The sequence below is a fragment of the Prosopis cineraria genome, unplaced genomic scaffold, assembly GCF_029017545.1.
Source record: "Prosopis cineraria cultivar Desert tree isolate PC_DT_omini unplaced genomic scaffold, ASM2901754v1 PC12, whole genome shotgun sequence".
In the NCBI taxonomy this organism is placed as follows: domain Eukaryota; kingdom Viridiplantae; phylum Streptophyta; class Magnoliopsida; order Fabales; family Fabaceae; genus Prosopis; species Prosopis cineraria.
The window spans coordinates 4,976,708-4,990,653 of record NW_026555343.1 but is presented as its reverse complement, the minus strand read 5'-3'; the positions used below and the strand labels follow the sequence as shown (position 1 = coordinate 4,990,653).

The 13,946-nt window shown below is 31.9% G+C and overlaps 1 protein-coding gene across 1 annotated transcript; it reads right to left on the bottom strand.

The window, feature by feature from the left end:
• Positions 1–3,806: 3,806 nt before the first annotated feature.
• On the bottom strand, positions 3,807–8,719 carry LOC129287655 (probable mitochondrial-processing peptidase subunit beta, mitochondrial). Its single transcript, XM_054923877.1, has 9 exons — positions 7,966–8,719; positions 6,818–6,982; positions 6,510–6,647; positions 6,279–6,430; positions 6,100–6,208; positions 5,418–5,516; positions 4,910–4,975; positions 4,299–4,406; positions 3,807–4,189 (listed from the first exon to the last, which is right to left on the bottom strand). The coding sequence occupies exons 1-9, from the start codon at positions 8,635–8,637 to the stop codon at positions 4,103–4,105; spliced, it is 1,596 nt and encodes a 531-aa protein (XP_054779852.1). The 5' UTR covers positions 8,638–8,719; the 3' UTR covers positions 3,807–4,102.
• Between the last annotated feature and the right edge of the window lie 5,227 nt (positions 8,720–13,946).

Below are 13,946 nucleotides of genomic sequence, written 5' to 3'. Positions count from 1 at the left end.
ATTTTCATATTTACCCATTTTTTATTAGGATAGGAGGTTGGGGTAATTTTATAAACGAAATAATTATATTATGCACTCCATTTTTAACTCCCTAATTTCAAGGGGTAAAAAATTGAGTTATGGATGGCAAAGGAGGGCTTTAAAGGCCTTGCCTTGCCATTCCATCCCCTTTTAAAAAAAAATTCACAAACAATGGCTTAGACATTTTAATCATCCTACTCCATTCTCATTCCTCCTTAAAAAAATCTTCCAAACATAATGTAAAGCCCAAGGCTGATCATCAACTGCTTTGTCAAATATATAAGATGAGGATCCAAGTGTGCTATAGACTTGTGAGCGTAGTTCATGTGACCAAGTCTAGAATAGACTCAATATCTCACTCCCACTACCTCAATGACTAAAGCAACTATATCTCATTGCCTTAATATACCATTTTTACTATTTTCAAAATTTGAAGTAAAACATTGCATTTAAAATAAATTTAGAGTCTAGATATAGTTTAGGGATTAATATATCATTTAACCCTATTATTTTTTATATTATAAAACATTTTATCGTCTTCCGTATGTTCTTATATTCTTTACATTCAAGGAACCATAAACATCAAATAAAAAAATATATCATAAAAAGAACATTTCTAAAATTACAATGGTTCTAGAGTTACAATCAGAGACTAACCCTCAATTACTCTGTTAAGCCACATAGGTCACCCGACAGAGTCCAAACTCGGCATCCTACTCCAACAGCCTCAACGACTTTACTTGAGCAAATTTTTCCCACTATTTATGTTACTTCCTATCGGTCTATCGCCATAATGTTCAGCGATCGTGGGTTGGAGTCATACACTTATAATACAATATATTACTTGGAATATTATTTGATCTGGGACTTTGTGTTGATTCTAAGCCATTGTTAATAGAACACAGTCTGGTGATTACAAACCTGGGGCTTAAACCATGCCATGTTGCGTTCTGCGTTGTTAATTATCTCGTGGCATTCCATTTCCAGGAAGTTCAATGATCTTCTTCCTTTTGCTTTGCGATCTTCGTCCTCTGTGTCTATTCTTTCCCTTTGACGTTCAACAGAGAGCATGAACCAGAGTTGAACAAGACTGATGAAGATCCACTTCCATTTTCTGCTACTTTCACAAGAGAATAAAAAAATGATAGGGGGAAAAAACCAAAAAAGAAAGAAATCTCATGTAGCCATAGAATCATATACATGAAGTTTTTTTTTTTTTTTTTTTTTTTTGGGCTTGACTGGGAACACACAGTCACATGCCCCAACACATAGAACCCACGATCCCCTCTTTTGAAGGATTTTCCTGCCACTAGGCACATATTAACTATAGTTTGCTTGCAACACTAGGAATTCTGATGCTGATCACAGTGTGATAAACAAGAGCCTACATTCAATAAAATTGTCCTATAATCGGCATTAAATTTTTTCTATGATCGTTATTTGTAAATTTTGAATCCCTTTTTATGATAATTTTGATTTTTCTATAATTTTTTTGGCAATTTTCTGTAATTATTTTGATCAAATAACAGTTAAAGTTAATTTTTATTAATAAGATAAACAACATTGCATCATTTCTAAACGTTGTAAGAGATCATTGCATAAAAATGAGTTTAGAGTTTAAGTGCTACTGGACATCTAATTTAAGTGCAAATTTGTCATTTAATTCTTATATATATATATATATATATATATATGTTCTTTTTGAAAAAAATTGATAGTCCTTATTTTACCAAATATTAATGATTCTTTGTTATAAATATTTTTATATAAAAAGAAGAGATTTATATATGGTTTTGGAGGGAGTACTATGTTTAAAAATAAAAAGCATGTTGGTCTTTTATATATGTAATTAATGAGGTTTTCTAGTTAATAATTAATTGTATTTTTTACTTTATAATTTTAAATAATTACATTAATAATTTTATAATAATGGCTTGAAATTCAATATTATTTATAATTATTAAAAAGTAATCATAATTAGAAATATTTGAAACTAAAATTTTGAATTATTTATTATTCTGATTTTTGAAATAATTTTTATTTTAAATTTTAATTTTTGATTAAAAGTTTACTACTTTAAAATTCTAATAAAATAAAATATTAGTTACTTCCATTAGGGGCAATACTGTTCGAAATACCGACACGCACAAAACATAGGCATCTCTCCTAATTACTTTTTTTAAATATATACTTTACCTCTTATTAACATCTTTTTTATTTTTTTAGTACCTTTTATTTTATGCCTAAAAAAGAAAGAGAATAACATATGGAAATACATTTTTTATAATGTAAAACATTATGTCATTTTTCCCATTCATTATTATATTCTTTATGTTTAACCAAGCATAAACATCAAATAAAAAATATGTATTTAATTTTTTTTTCTTCTCATTCTATCAAAGAATATTTCTACAATCAAAGAAGATATTTTAGGGTATTTTATAGTACTTAAAGGCTCTTCTTAAAGAGAAGAAAAGATAAAAGGTCCTAAAGTCAGAGGCTGATCCTTAACACATTGCTAGGCGGAATTAAAACTAGAGGCTTTTACACAATGGACTTGGCGCTTATACCATGCCATGCTGCGTGCTTGCTGTGTCGTCATCGTGGCATTCCATTTCGGGCAAGTTCGATGGTTTCTGAAACATCATCTTCTTCCTGTCGCTTTGCCTCTTTATGTTCCTCGCAAGACACATCACTGTTTGATCATAATACATTTATTTCAAATGCTAAGTCGGTGGCCTTTGTTTGGTGCCATTAAAGAAGGCGATGATGAAGTTCAGTGTGGCATGCTGGGCCTGGGCCTATCAGTTTCCTTTGACGTTCGGCAGAGAGTACGCACACAAGAGTCTCTTCCGCATTAACACTTGAAGATATTCTGATTGCAAACTTTTGGACTGATGAAGATCCACCCCCATTTTCTGTTAGTTTCACAAGAGAATAACCATATGACAGAGAAAACCCAAAAAAAAAAAAAAAAGTTCTGTATATGGTTCGCCGGCTAATATGATTCTCAGTTTTTTCTTTTTCCTTCACTTGGAAGAGCGCGCGCACACCGACCCCTAATAATTGATAAACAAGTGCCGACTATAAGCGTACATTGAATAGAACCGTCCATGGTTATGGCCAGGATCTGATTTATTATCTATCTGTAACACGATGTTAAAATCTGCAACACAGGATGGGACCAGGTGAAATCTCAACCCACAATATCATTTTAAATAAAACCGTCAATTGAAACCGAACCTGTCAAGCTAGCCTTTTTAAGCATAAAAAAATCTAAAGCCAGACCACTATTTCAAAGTATAAAACGTCCTTTTAAACTCTAAAATAAAAAAATCAATCCTAAAAAGTTAGGATTGACCCTTTTAAATTCTTTTTATATTTTTTTTAAATTTCAATTTTAAAAAAATTAAATACCACATTAAATTTAAAACCTTAACCTCTTTTTACGAAAATGAAAATGACACGTGAAAAACTTAATATATGTGCCATTGTTTGAGCTCTATCAAAAAGAAAAAATATTATATTAATGTTAGTGACAATAAAAATAATCAAGATTCCATGAAAGTAACAAAGTTTAATCATTATTGATGTTAATTTTGTAATGTTTTTATTAAGCTAAAATGTTTTTATTATTGATGTTGATTTTGTAATGTTTTTATTAAGCTAAAATGTTTTTATATATTTAATGTTATGTATAATACTTTTTTCAAAATTTAAAAAAAATATAGGGCCCAGGCCCTCGGGCTGACCAAAATAATGCCCAAGAATATAATCAAGCTATATAAGACTAACTCATTTAGACTGTAGTCCTTAATTGACATCTCGAATTTTGAAGATCAGGTACAGCGTGAAAGGGCCTCACGATTTCACAATTACATCACAGAAGAGTGAAGACATGGCATGCTTATTTTTGCATGAATGTTACAAAAAGGAAGGCCTACAACAATTAAATAAAAAATGATTGTAATGCCGCTATCCAGAGGCAAATATGTATGTAGCAGTGAATTAGAGCAACATCGGCCAGGAGCTCCCATGGAGTTGAATGAAAGGAAAGAGGGGGGAAAAACACAAAGTTGAACTAATAGCGGTTCCAGTAGGTTCTGCGTCTGAACCAGTTGTAATCAGGCAAGCCCTGAATAGGTCCCATGGCTGCAATTGCTATATCCTGCAATGGGGAGAACATACCATGAAAACCATATACGCCTTGAAACATCATACCCAAAATAATTTCATGAGAATAACGATGTCATGTCTCTGCAGATTTCAACTGTTACCTTGTCATAAATAAATCGGTTTGCCACACGTTTAAGTGTGCTTGCATCTACTGCATCGATTCTAGCAAAAAGTTCAGCAAATGGAATCCTTCGACCATATGTGAGCAACTGAAATTGATAAAATTTGGTGAGTATAGCAATTTGTCATGAACATAATCCTTAATGCCAGAGAGCAGGAGATAAAAATGATGCTGCATGCAAGCAAGTCATAATTGAGATGCATAAAGCCAAATATCACAGATTTTAGAATTCAAATAATGCGTGCAGATTACCAGATTTTCGACACAATCTCACCAAAAACACATTCTCTTGTTGTAAACCAACATCCAAATATGTTAAGACATCAAAATGAGATAAGAACAGTGTACGAAATTTTTCTTAACATTATAAAATAGGAAACAAAAGGGGGAGACTTGTGATATGCATGCAAATAAATCAGTTACATAAGTATAAGTGCCATTTTCCTATTACTCCATGTTCATTACCAAGACCTTGGTCATCATGGAGCATAATTCAGCTTAAAAGTTCAAGCAAAACACAGCAAAATTGAAGCTCTTTTCTTCCTAAAGTGAATATCTGGTAAAATAGTAAGATGAAAAAAAATAATGTACCTGGCGCCCAATATCTTCAGCCACCGGACTTGTGCCATCTATGTGAAGCAGGAGTGAAGATTTCAACTGAAACAAAGACAATACATTAAACTAGGAACTGGATATAGAAATGAATCACATCAAAGATTTTGCAATACATATACACACACACACAAATCCATACCACAGAAGAGGAATTAAAGGAAAATGTGGCACAAAGATATTCAGGTATGAACTGAGGCTTATAACTATTAGAACTTTAGAAGATCTAATTATATCATTGTAGAGATGAAAGAAACCATTATCTGAGGAAGATAATATACGGACCAGGACTAAGGACATTCATCCTGACTAAAGCAAACCTTGGCTGAATAACCATTACTACAAGTTTCTGACATCTATCACAAATTATCCAACTCAGCCCATATTTTTTTTCTGAGCCAAGCACAGGCACATTTCCATTTTCCACATGGAATTAGCAGGATCGTATACAAGTATGGAGAGTCAACACGCAGGTAAGGTGCCTTACCTGATTACGAGCACGTGTGACATCATCTTCTGAGACCCGATAAGCCAACTTGGTGGTCTCATACATTATTGCATAGGCCAAATCATCCAAGCAATCCGGCTGAAAGGAATAAAAGTTAAAAAAAAAAAAAGCAAAAATATTAAAGATGCAAGGTTACACATTATGAAAATTCAACAAAAGAAAACATCATACAAAGTATTATCCTTAGTCCTTACAGCTTAAGCAATATGCTTTCTCAAACATCAAAATATTAATTCATACACCAGAACATCACTTAGATTGTATATATCCAAAATCGAGACTAGCACAACATTGGCATTCTTATTAGTTATTAGTTAGTTGACACAGTTCATTTCTCCATAATCCAGGTTTGGAAAACAAGATACCCAATATCCATCACCGTGCAAGTTAGAGGTCAAACTTTCCCCCATCATCATCACCAGGACATGACATCAAATATTTCTGTGATCTGCATACAATTTAGAGAGGGGGGCCTACTTATTCCTAATGAAATGGAATCTGGTGCATGGAGGAAAGTCATGCAATAAACCAAGAAACTTGAGGAGAATAAACAAACTTCATTGAAGCAAGGAGGATATTTGGTTTCTTCTCCTCAAGATATTCATTGAAACAAAATTCACCTAGTTCCAACCTCCAATATAAAAACTAAAAAATTGCTCACCTTGGCCACAGCATAAACACCAAAAAGACCTGTGTCCTTATAGTTGGTGTTGAAAGCCATCATGCTTTCCGCAACTTCATTAATGCCAACCCGCTGGGCTAACTCAGAACTGTTTGTGCAGTTAAAATCTTCTCAGTACAAGGACAAATTATTGAAAAAGAAAACTACAATTGACATACCCCATATGTTTTCCACCTCCTGCTGTCTTGTTCCATGAGCCCAGCATAGCCTGCATGACCATCAGGGAAATGGAATCCGGATCTGTCCAGGCAGCTCCTTCAAAAGCTACCGCAAATTGTGCAAGGGGAATATCATCATCAATCATTCTAACCTGTTAGACAAAGAAATTGATAATTAACATTGCTACCAAAAAGTGTCAATGTGAGCGTTCTGAGGATATATATTCTCACCTCAGACCCAGTAAAAATGGCTGGTTCTTTCGCAACTAATTGAGAAGCTGTAGTAGGATCTGCTGACAACTTCGTAAACAATTTTTTTACGTGCTCAACAATATCTTCATGCTTGACAGCTCCAGATGCAGCAATAACCTAAGAAAGCCCAAACAGAAAACATCCATCAGGCTAACTGCCATATCCTGTTATTAGATAAGAATAATCTGTATGGTAAGTAAGTTAAAGGATAACCACACTTAGAGATACCATGCATCCATCATTTAGAAGGAGATGCAAACAAACAGGTACTCAGATTTTCAGCATACCATCCTAGGAGCCGTGTAGTGTGTCTGAATGTAGTTCTGCAGATGATCTTTAGTGATAGTCTTAATATTATGAGCAGGTCCAAGAATAGTTCTGCCCAGAGGAGTGTACTGGAAAGCTGTCGCGTGCAAATGGTCAAAAATAACTTCCTCTGTTTGCCCCTCAACCTACAAGCAATTCCACGTAATAAACAAATTAGAATATAAAAGAAAGCATGTTCAGCTTATATTTAGACAATTCAACTATATGCAATACTTGCTGCAAGACTAACCTTTTGGGGTATAAACAACTATTCATATTAGTGCACTTAACAGTTATTCATTATACCGGTGAAAGAATAAACTCACTTAACTAGTTTAAGATTGACTATTCATTATACCGGGTGAAAGAATAAACTTTTGGCACTAGAAACAGCACCTATGCTACCATGCTTGATTAGAGACCACATGTAAATACACATGAATGAAATTAGACAAATGCCAAGCAAAACTATCAAACCTATGAAATGGGAAGTGCGAAGGTTGTTAAATGTTATGGGCAACCTTCAAAAAGAAGAGCCCACCTTTACAGTAAAAGTCAAAACCTTGTCTTTCTTCCTTAACAACAACAAAATTGACCTAGAAAGATAAATTGGAATAAACAAACCAAGCCCTAGCAATCAGATATCTTTCCCAACCACATAATCAAGCCTACGCCTTTCCTATGTGACTGAGAAATTTGACCCTACAAAATTAAGATTAAGAACCACAAATTCGTTAAAATTACATGATTTATATAACATAAATATATAAATTTGAAGAAAAAGATAACTACCTTACAATGTAAAATGCACATGAACATGAACGAAATTAGACAAATGTCATCCAGAACTAACTGTTATGAGCAACCTACAGAAAGAACCCGACTTCACATAAAAAGTCAGAACTTTTTGTCTTTATTCCTTAACAATAACAAAATTGACCTGGAAAAGGTAAACCGGAATAAACAAACCCAAGCCCTTGGCGTTAGTCATCCTATCCAACCACATAATCAACCAAATGCCTTTCCTATATGAGCGAGAAATTTGATCCTACAAACTTAAAATTAAGAACAACTAAATTCATAAAAATGATTCTCACTCGATCCTTAGACGCAAAGTAATCCTCATTACCTCTTCCATCTCCCTGAGGATCACATCGCGCTCCCGGCTAATTCGGTTCCCGTCAAACTTGGAATTCTGCAGTATGTCAGATAAAATATCAAGTGCCTTAGGAACATCCTTATCAGTAACCTTAGCGTAATACGTGGTTTGCTCCCTCGATGTATACGCATTCAAATGCCCGCCCATGTTCTCAATCTCCTCCTCCAACTCACGCGCCGTCCTCTTCTCCGTACCCTTGAAGATCATGTGCTCGAGAAAATGTGCGGTCCCATTGGTCTCCTCCGTCTCAAATCGTGATCCCGCGTCGATCCAGACGCCAACTGTGGCGGTTTTTGCGGCAAGGTTAGACTCCGTAGCTACACGCAATCCATTAGGAAGCGTAGTAATACGAGTTTCAGGTGCAGAGAGGATTCGAGTGTGGTCCGATAAGGTGGGGCGAGGAGACCCGTATTTGAGGAATCGTGGGTCGGGATTTTCAAGCTGCTTGAGCTTGGACTTCACGGCCTCGGCAAGACGATCATAGATCATAGCATTGGGAGGAGGAGGGGAAGGAAGGGACGATTCGGCGGCGACAGCCGGGGAGGATGATGAGGATCGGACAGTCTGGTACGCCGATGAGAGCGCAGAGCTGCGACGTCGTTGTGAACGCCGAGCCAGAGTTATTAGGTGCTTGAACGCCATGGCTCAATGTACGAGGCTCGCCCTGGTGCAGCTAGGGTAAACCAGAAAAGTATTCTGGCGTGGGTGAGTGGTGGACTACGAAAGAAGAGAAGAAGGGGACTGTGAAGATTTAGGGGAAGTTTTGGGGCAAAAAAAAAAATTCTAGAAAAAGAAAGTGAAAATGAAATATATAATCAATTTAAAAATATAAAATATTTTTTTAAAAAATTGAATGTTTAATCTTTTGAGGTATAATTATTATTTTTTTAAAAGTATTTCTATTGATAATGACTTTATATTTATTGTAGGGTATTTAATAGAAGTAAATATAAAAAAAAATAGGATTAATTGAAAAGTAGGTAACTACTTTATTAAAGGTGAGATTCGGTTAAAAATGCCTTATATTTTTTAACGGATGAAGTATTACCCATTTAGTCCTCTTTATAAATTATTTCTACCAACATCATCAATATCAATATAAAAAAAGTAAAAAAAATAAAAGTATGTAAAAAATTAAACATACTCATATATATATTAAATTTAAAAAGTGAAATTATATTATATTTTCTCTCTCATAGAGAGTGATTTTAAAAATATCTTTTAAATATTATATAAAATGTTAATTTATAAATAAGATTAAATAAAAATTTTAAAATGTATTTTATAAATGAAACCGAAAAGAGTATTTAGTTGTCATAAAAAATAAATACAAAATATAAATTTTATGTTGGATGGAAAACGTGTCTACTTTTTTTTTTATTATTTACAATTGATATCAAGAGCCAACAAAGCTTATAAGAAAACTCAAAAACAAAAAGTACTCTTATCATCATTATCCACCTTCAAACGAAAAAAAATAATGATTGATCAAAAGATTGATACTCCCATACTTTATCTAAAGCAAATTTAACTAAAAAATGAACATAATAATTAGTCTACCTAAATATAAGATTCACTGATGTATCCCAATCTCTATGAAAAAGAGATTGAGCCTAAGTGATTATATCCACATGAGGGTGAAATTTTTAGTTGAATCTAACGAGGAGGTTCATTGCATATACAGAACCAATGAACACCTTGACCTTTAACAAACCAAATCCCAACATAATTGAAAACATGTCCACTTTAAATTATTTACTTTGCTGGCCTTTTTCATTGCAAAAAACAATGAAAAATACTATCATTAACAAAAAATTATTGTACAACTATTTTAATTAGGGTTACAATGCAATAAAAATATGGTTATACTTTTTTGAGTTAAAAATTATTTTTGTCTCTCAATTATTCATTTGCAAGCATTCAGTATTCTAAACTTACATGTGGTCTAGTATTTTCCTTTAACATTTGAAAATAATGCATGGTACCCATCCTTAAAAAGTTAATTTTGATCGTTAATTGATTCAAAAAATTACAAAAAAGATTCATAAAATTATAGAAAAAGTACTCTAAGATAATGTAAAAATTTATAAGTATTCATCCAAAATTTATAAGTCTTCCTTTAAAAATTTACAACAAGTATATAAAATGAGTTTATTTGTAAATAACTAAGCATGATATAGATTTGATTGTGTAATTATATATAGGACAAGTATGAGATTTGATATTTCTTCATAACAGGTTTATCACTAGAAGAAATTCAAGAATGCTTTTGGAGAGGTATGATCAAAGCCATGTTGTTAATCAATGATAACCCAAGAAAAGAATGTGTGAAATGAAATGTGACTGTGGTGGGATTTGTGTTTGACAATTGACAGGGTTAGTTTATATGAGAGTAATTGATCAGGAAACAAAGCTCCCAAAACACTGCCACCTAGATTGCACTGCAAAACAACAAGCCAACTTGTCATGAAAAAGAAAAGGTAAAGAAATGATCAAGATTTAAAAGCTGATAAATCTGGAATGGCTGATTAATTAGAAGTTGGGCTCATCTCATGAAGGAAGATGGTCGCATGTGTGTTATTTAAGCATCATGCCAATTATGTGATCTTGATATGATATTAATATGCTTTTGAGTCTATACTCTGTAGTCTTTCATCCATAGTGTAGATTATATTTACTTATTATTTATAGGTTGTTCTCTTATCACCTCTTTCTCCACTAGGGTTTCCTTCTCTTTTCCTTAATGGCTTCTTTATCGCATTGGCAATCGCTCGTTAAAGCTCCCCCCATTGTGGGAGTCCTCTTATTGGGATGTTTTCCACTTGGAACATGTCAAGTTTGAGTATGATTTTGATTTGGGTTGTGGTGTGCATATTGGGTTGGGTATGTGAGTTGGCAATCTCTAATGGTAGGATAGGGGTTAGGTGTAATGATGGAGTGGTGGAGGTTGAAACAATTCCAACCCAAAACTCACACTTAATCATATCCTATCATGATAGTAAAAAAATTATCTACCACAGTAGAAAAGGAACAACCTAACTATTATGATAGAAAAAGAACTACTTTTACTTCTACCATGATATTTAAAGCGAGCCTAGTTTACTAACATGAGTCCCTACTATGGTAGAAAAGTTTTTCACATAATGATCAAGGCTTCCATAGCAAAAAAGGCTAAAAGTATTGAGCATATAATAAATTCATAATCAATTAACTATCCACATTTAATATGGTAAAAGAGGAGTGAACTCCTTTGTGCTTACCATAGTCGGAAAGAAATAACCCTACGTAATTATAACTTAATAAATGTGACATAGAAATAGAATAAAGATGCCTTTGGTCAAACTCATTCAACTTGGAGCTTGGAGACTAAAAGAATAATATAGTCCAACATGAAAAGAAAAATCAATTAAATAAATGAAATGTCTAAGCTAGGTGGCTTTAGGTGTGGCAGCAAGCTTCTTCCTCTAAGGCTGTACTTATCAAGAAGTTGGCAATCCTTGAGCTGTTCCATTCCCTGAGCTCTACTATTGGCTTCTGTAACAATTAAGAAATGGGTGAGAAAATGTCTTAGTAACCTCTTAGATGTTATGGTGTATCCACTACAGGTAGATGATCCAATCTATTGGGTTTTCACAAATGTTTTACTTCATACTAATAATCATTATAAAGAAATTCTTAGTATATCTAAATTCAATGCAATAATGCATAATAGCTAGCATGCTTGAAAATGTTTTATCCAATATTTAATTATCTCACAAGTAACACAAGCATAGTAGAAAAGTTTCATTCATATAGCAAGAGAATTTAGATAAAAGGTGTGTGAATCCATCAACTTTATCCAGTAACTCAAATATATACTATCCAAAGAACATCAATGATATCAAACCAATATTACGATCAAAAAGTATAAACTATTTGAAGGATAATATTAATATATTAAAAGTCTATTTTTGATTTCATATTAAGTTTCTTCTTATCTCCTCCTTATTTTCTTAGGCTGAAGCTTCAGGCAAAAAGAGTTGTGCCTGGCCAAAGACTCCGTTACTCTATATTAAGCCTTATATTCCCACTTCAACCAAAAGGGGTACCCAAAAAGGTATTGAGCTTATTCTAACTATGGTCAAAGGAATTGTGTAGCTCAGGCATAAAATGAGGCTACTCTGTGTGTGCCACATAAGGGTATATGTAGGATCACGATTCTACCTTATTTCCTCTGCTTTATCTTATAACCTGCAATCACCTCATGAATAGAACAACTCTAATATATTATAGAGTTAATCACATTTTTATTCAATAATGTTCAATGACTATGAACTATCATCTAAAATAGTTATATTTGAGTTCTCATATCATAAACAAAGTTTACATCATACATCATATTTACACCATTATCACAATTAAATTATACAATTAATCAAGATCAATCAATGGCTATTCAATTTTAAATTTTCATATAAGCAATATAGCATTCCTAAATGTTTCACTATGCAACAAAATTTCTTAATTTCTTTTTTACTCTTCACTAGACCAAATTTTCACAAAACATTATAATATACATACTTTATTAGATTCAATTTCATATAAGTATTATAAAATTTATAATTACCGACCAACATGTGTATACATAATAACCTAAAAGAAGTTATCTACACTTACGTTCACTCAAAAATCTTGAGGTTTTCTCATAAGAGATCCTTTAACTAATTCAAATGTCAAAGAAAAACTAAAGAGTTTCTTAAATAAAACTCCTAACACCTCCCATGTTAGAAAGCTTCAACCTAATTTAGAAATATGTCTATAGGTTCTTTAGAAATTTGTCCTTGCTTACACTGCACTGCTCACTCTTTCCTCTCTTGCAATCTCTCAATTCGATGTTGCTGAAAGGAGAGCACATAAGCTCTAATTCAAGGTTCAAGAGTAGAGTTAGTAATTTGGGTCAAACCTGACGGATTAACTTGAATTCACCCAAAAAAATTTAGGGTTGACCTTTAAAAAATGATAATTTTTTAATGTCCAGGCCTATTTGAGTAGCTCAAATAGGCTCGAGAAAATTTAAGCCATGCTCGATTTGGGTTTGACGTAAACACCTAAATAAATTTTTTTAAAATAAATAAAATATAATATATATGAATTAATTTTTTAATTTTTATGTCATTTTATACCAAAATACCATATATTTGAATGCATTACTATAGTTATTTAAAAAAAATCTAAAATATTTATATTTTCATATTTTTATTCAATAAAATATCTCAAAATAATATTTAAAATATATTTTAATATTTATTTTTATATTTTAAGACTCAATTCTTTTAAAAAAAATTTTGAGTCCTATACATCATTTATGTATCCTAATATATATATATATATATAATAAGATAATTAATTTAAAAGTAAAAATAAAAGTAAAAATAATTTTAAAAATAAAATTTTAGGCATGTAAAAATTTCTCAGTCTATTATTAGATAAACATAATAAATAGAATAATATTTTTAAATAATTATTTAGTTATCATTCATATCATACTTAGTTAAAAATTAAGAATAAACTAATATAATTACCCCTTGTATGTAGGTAAGGGTTAAACAATATAAAAGTTAAAGAAAAATAATTTTTAAAAAATACTATTTTACTTATAATTAAATAATTTTTTATATAATATAATGATAGCTATTTTTTTCATATTCTTAAAAATGAAAAGTATAATTTATTCAAAATTTATTAAAAATTTTGAATTAATTGAGGCAATAATTTTATATTAATGGCCTAATCATAATTAAATTGAGATTAATTTAATTATAATTAAAATAATATAATTTAATTAAAATATATAAAATATTTATATATGACCATAATAAGAGTAATATTTAAATAAATAAGATATTGATTTATAAGTAAAGGAAACATTCATAAATAAATTGTACATAATACAATAAAATAGTAACTCAAAT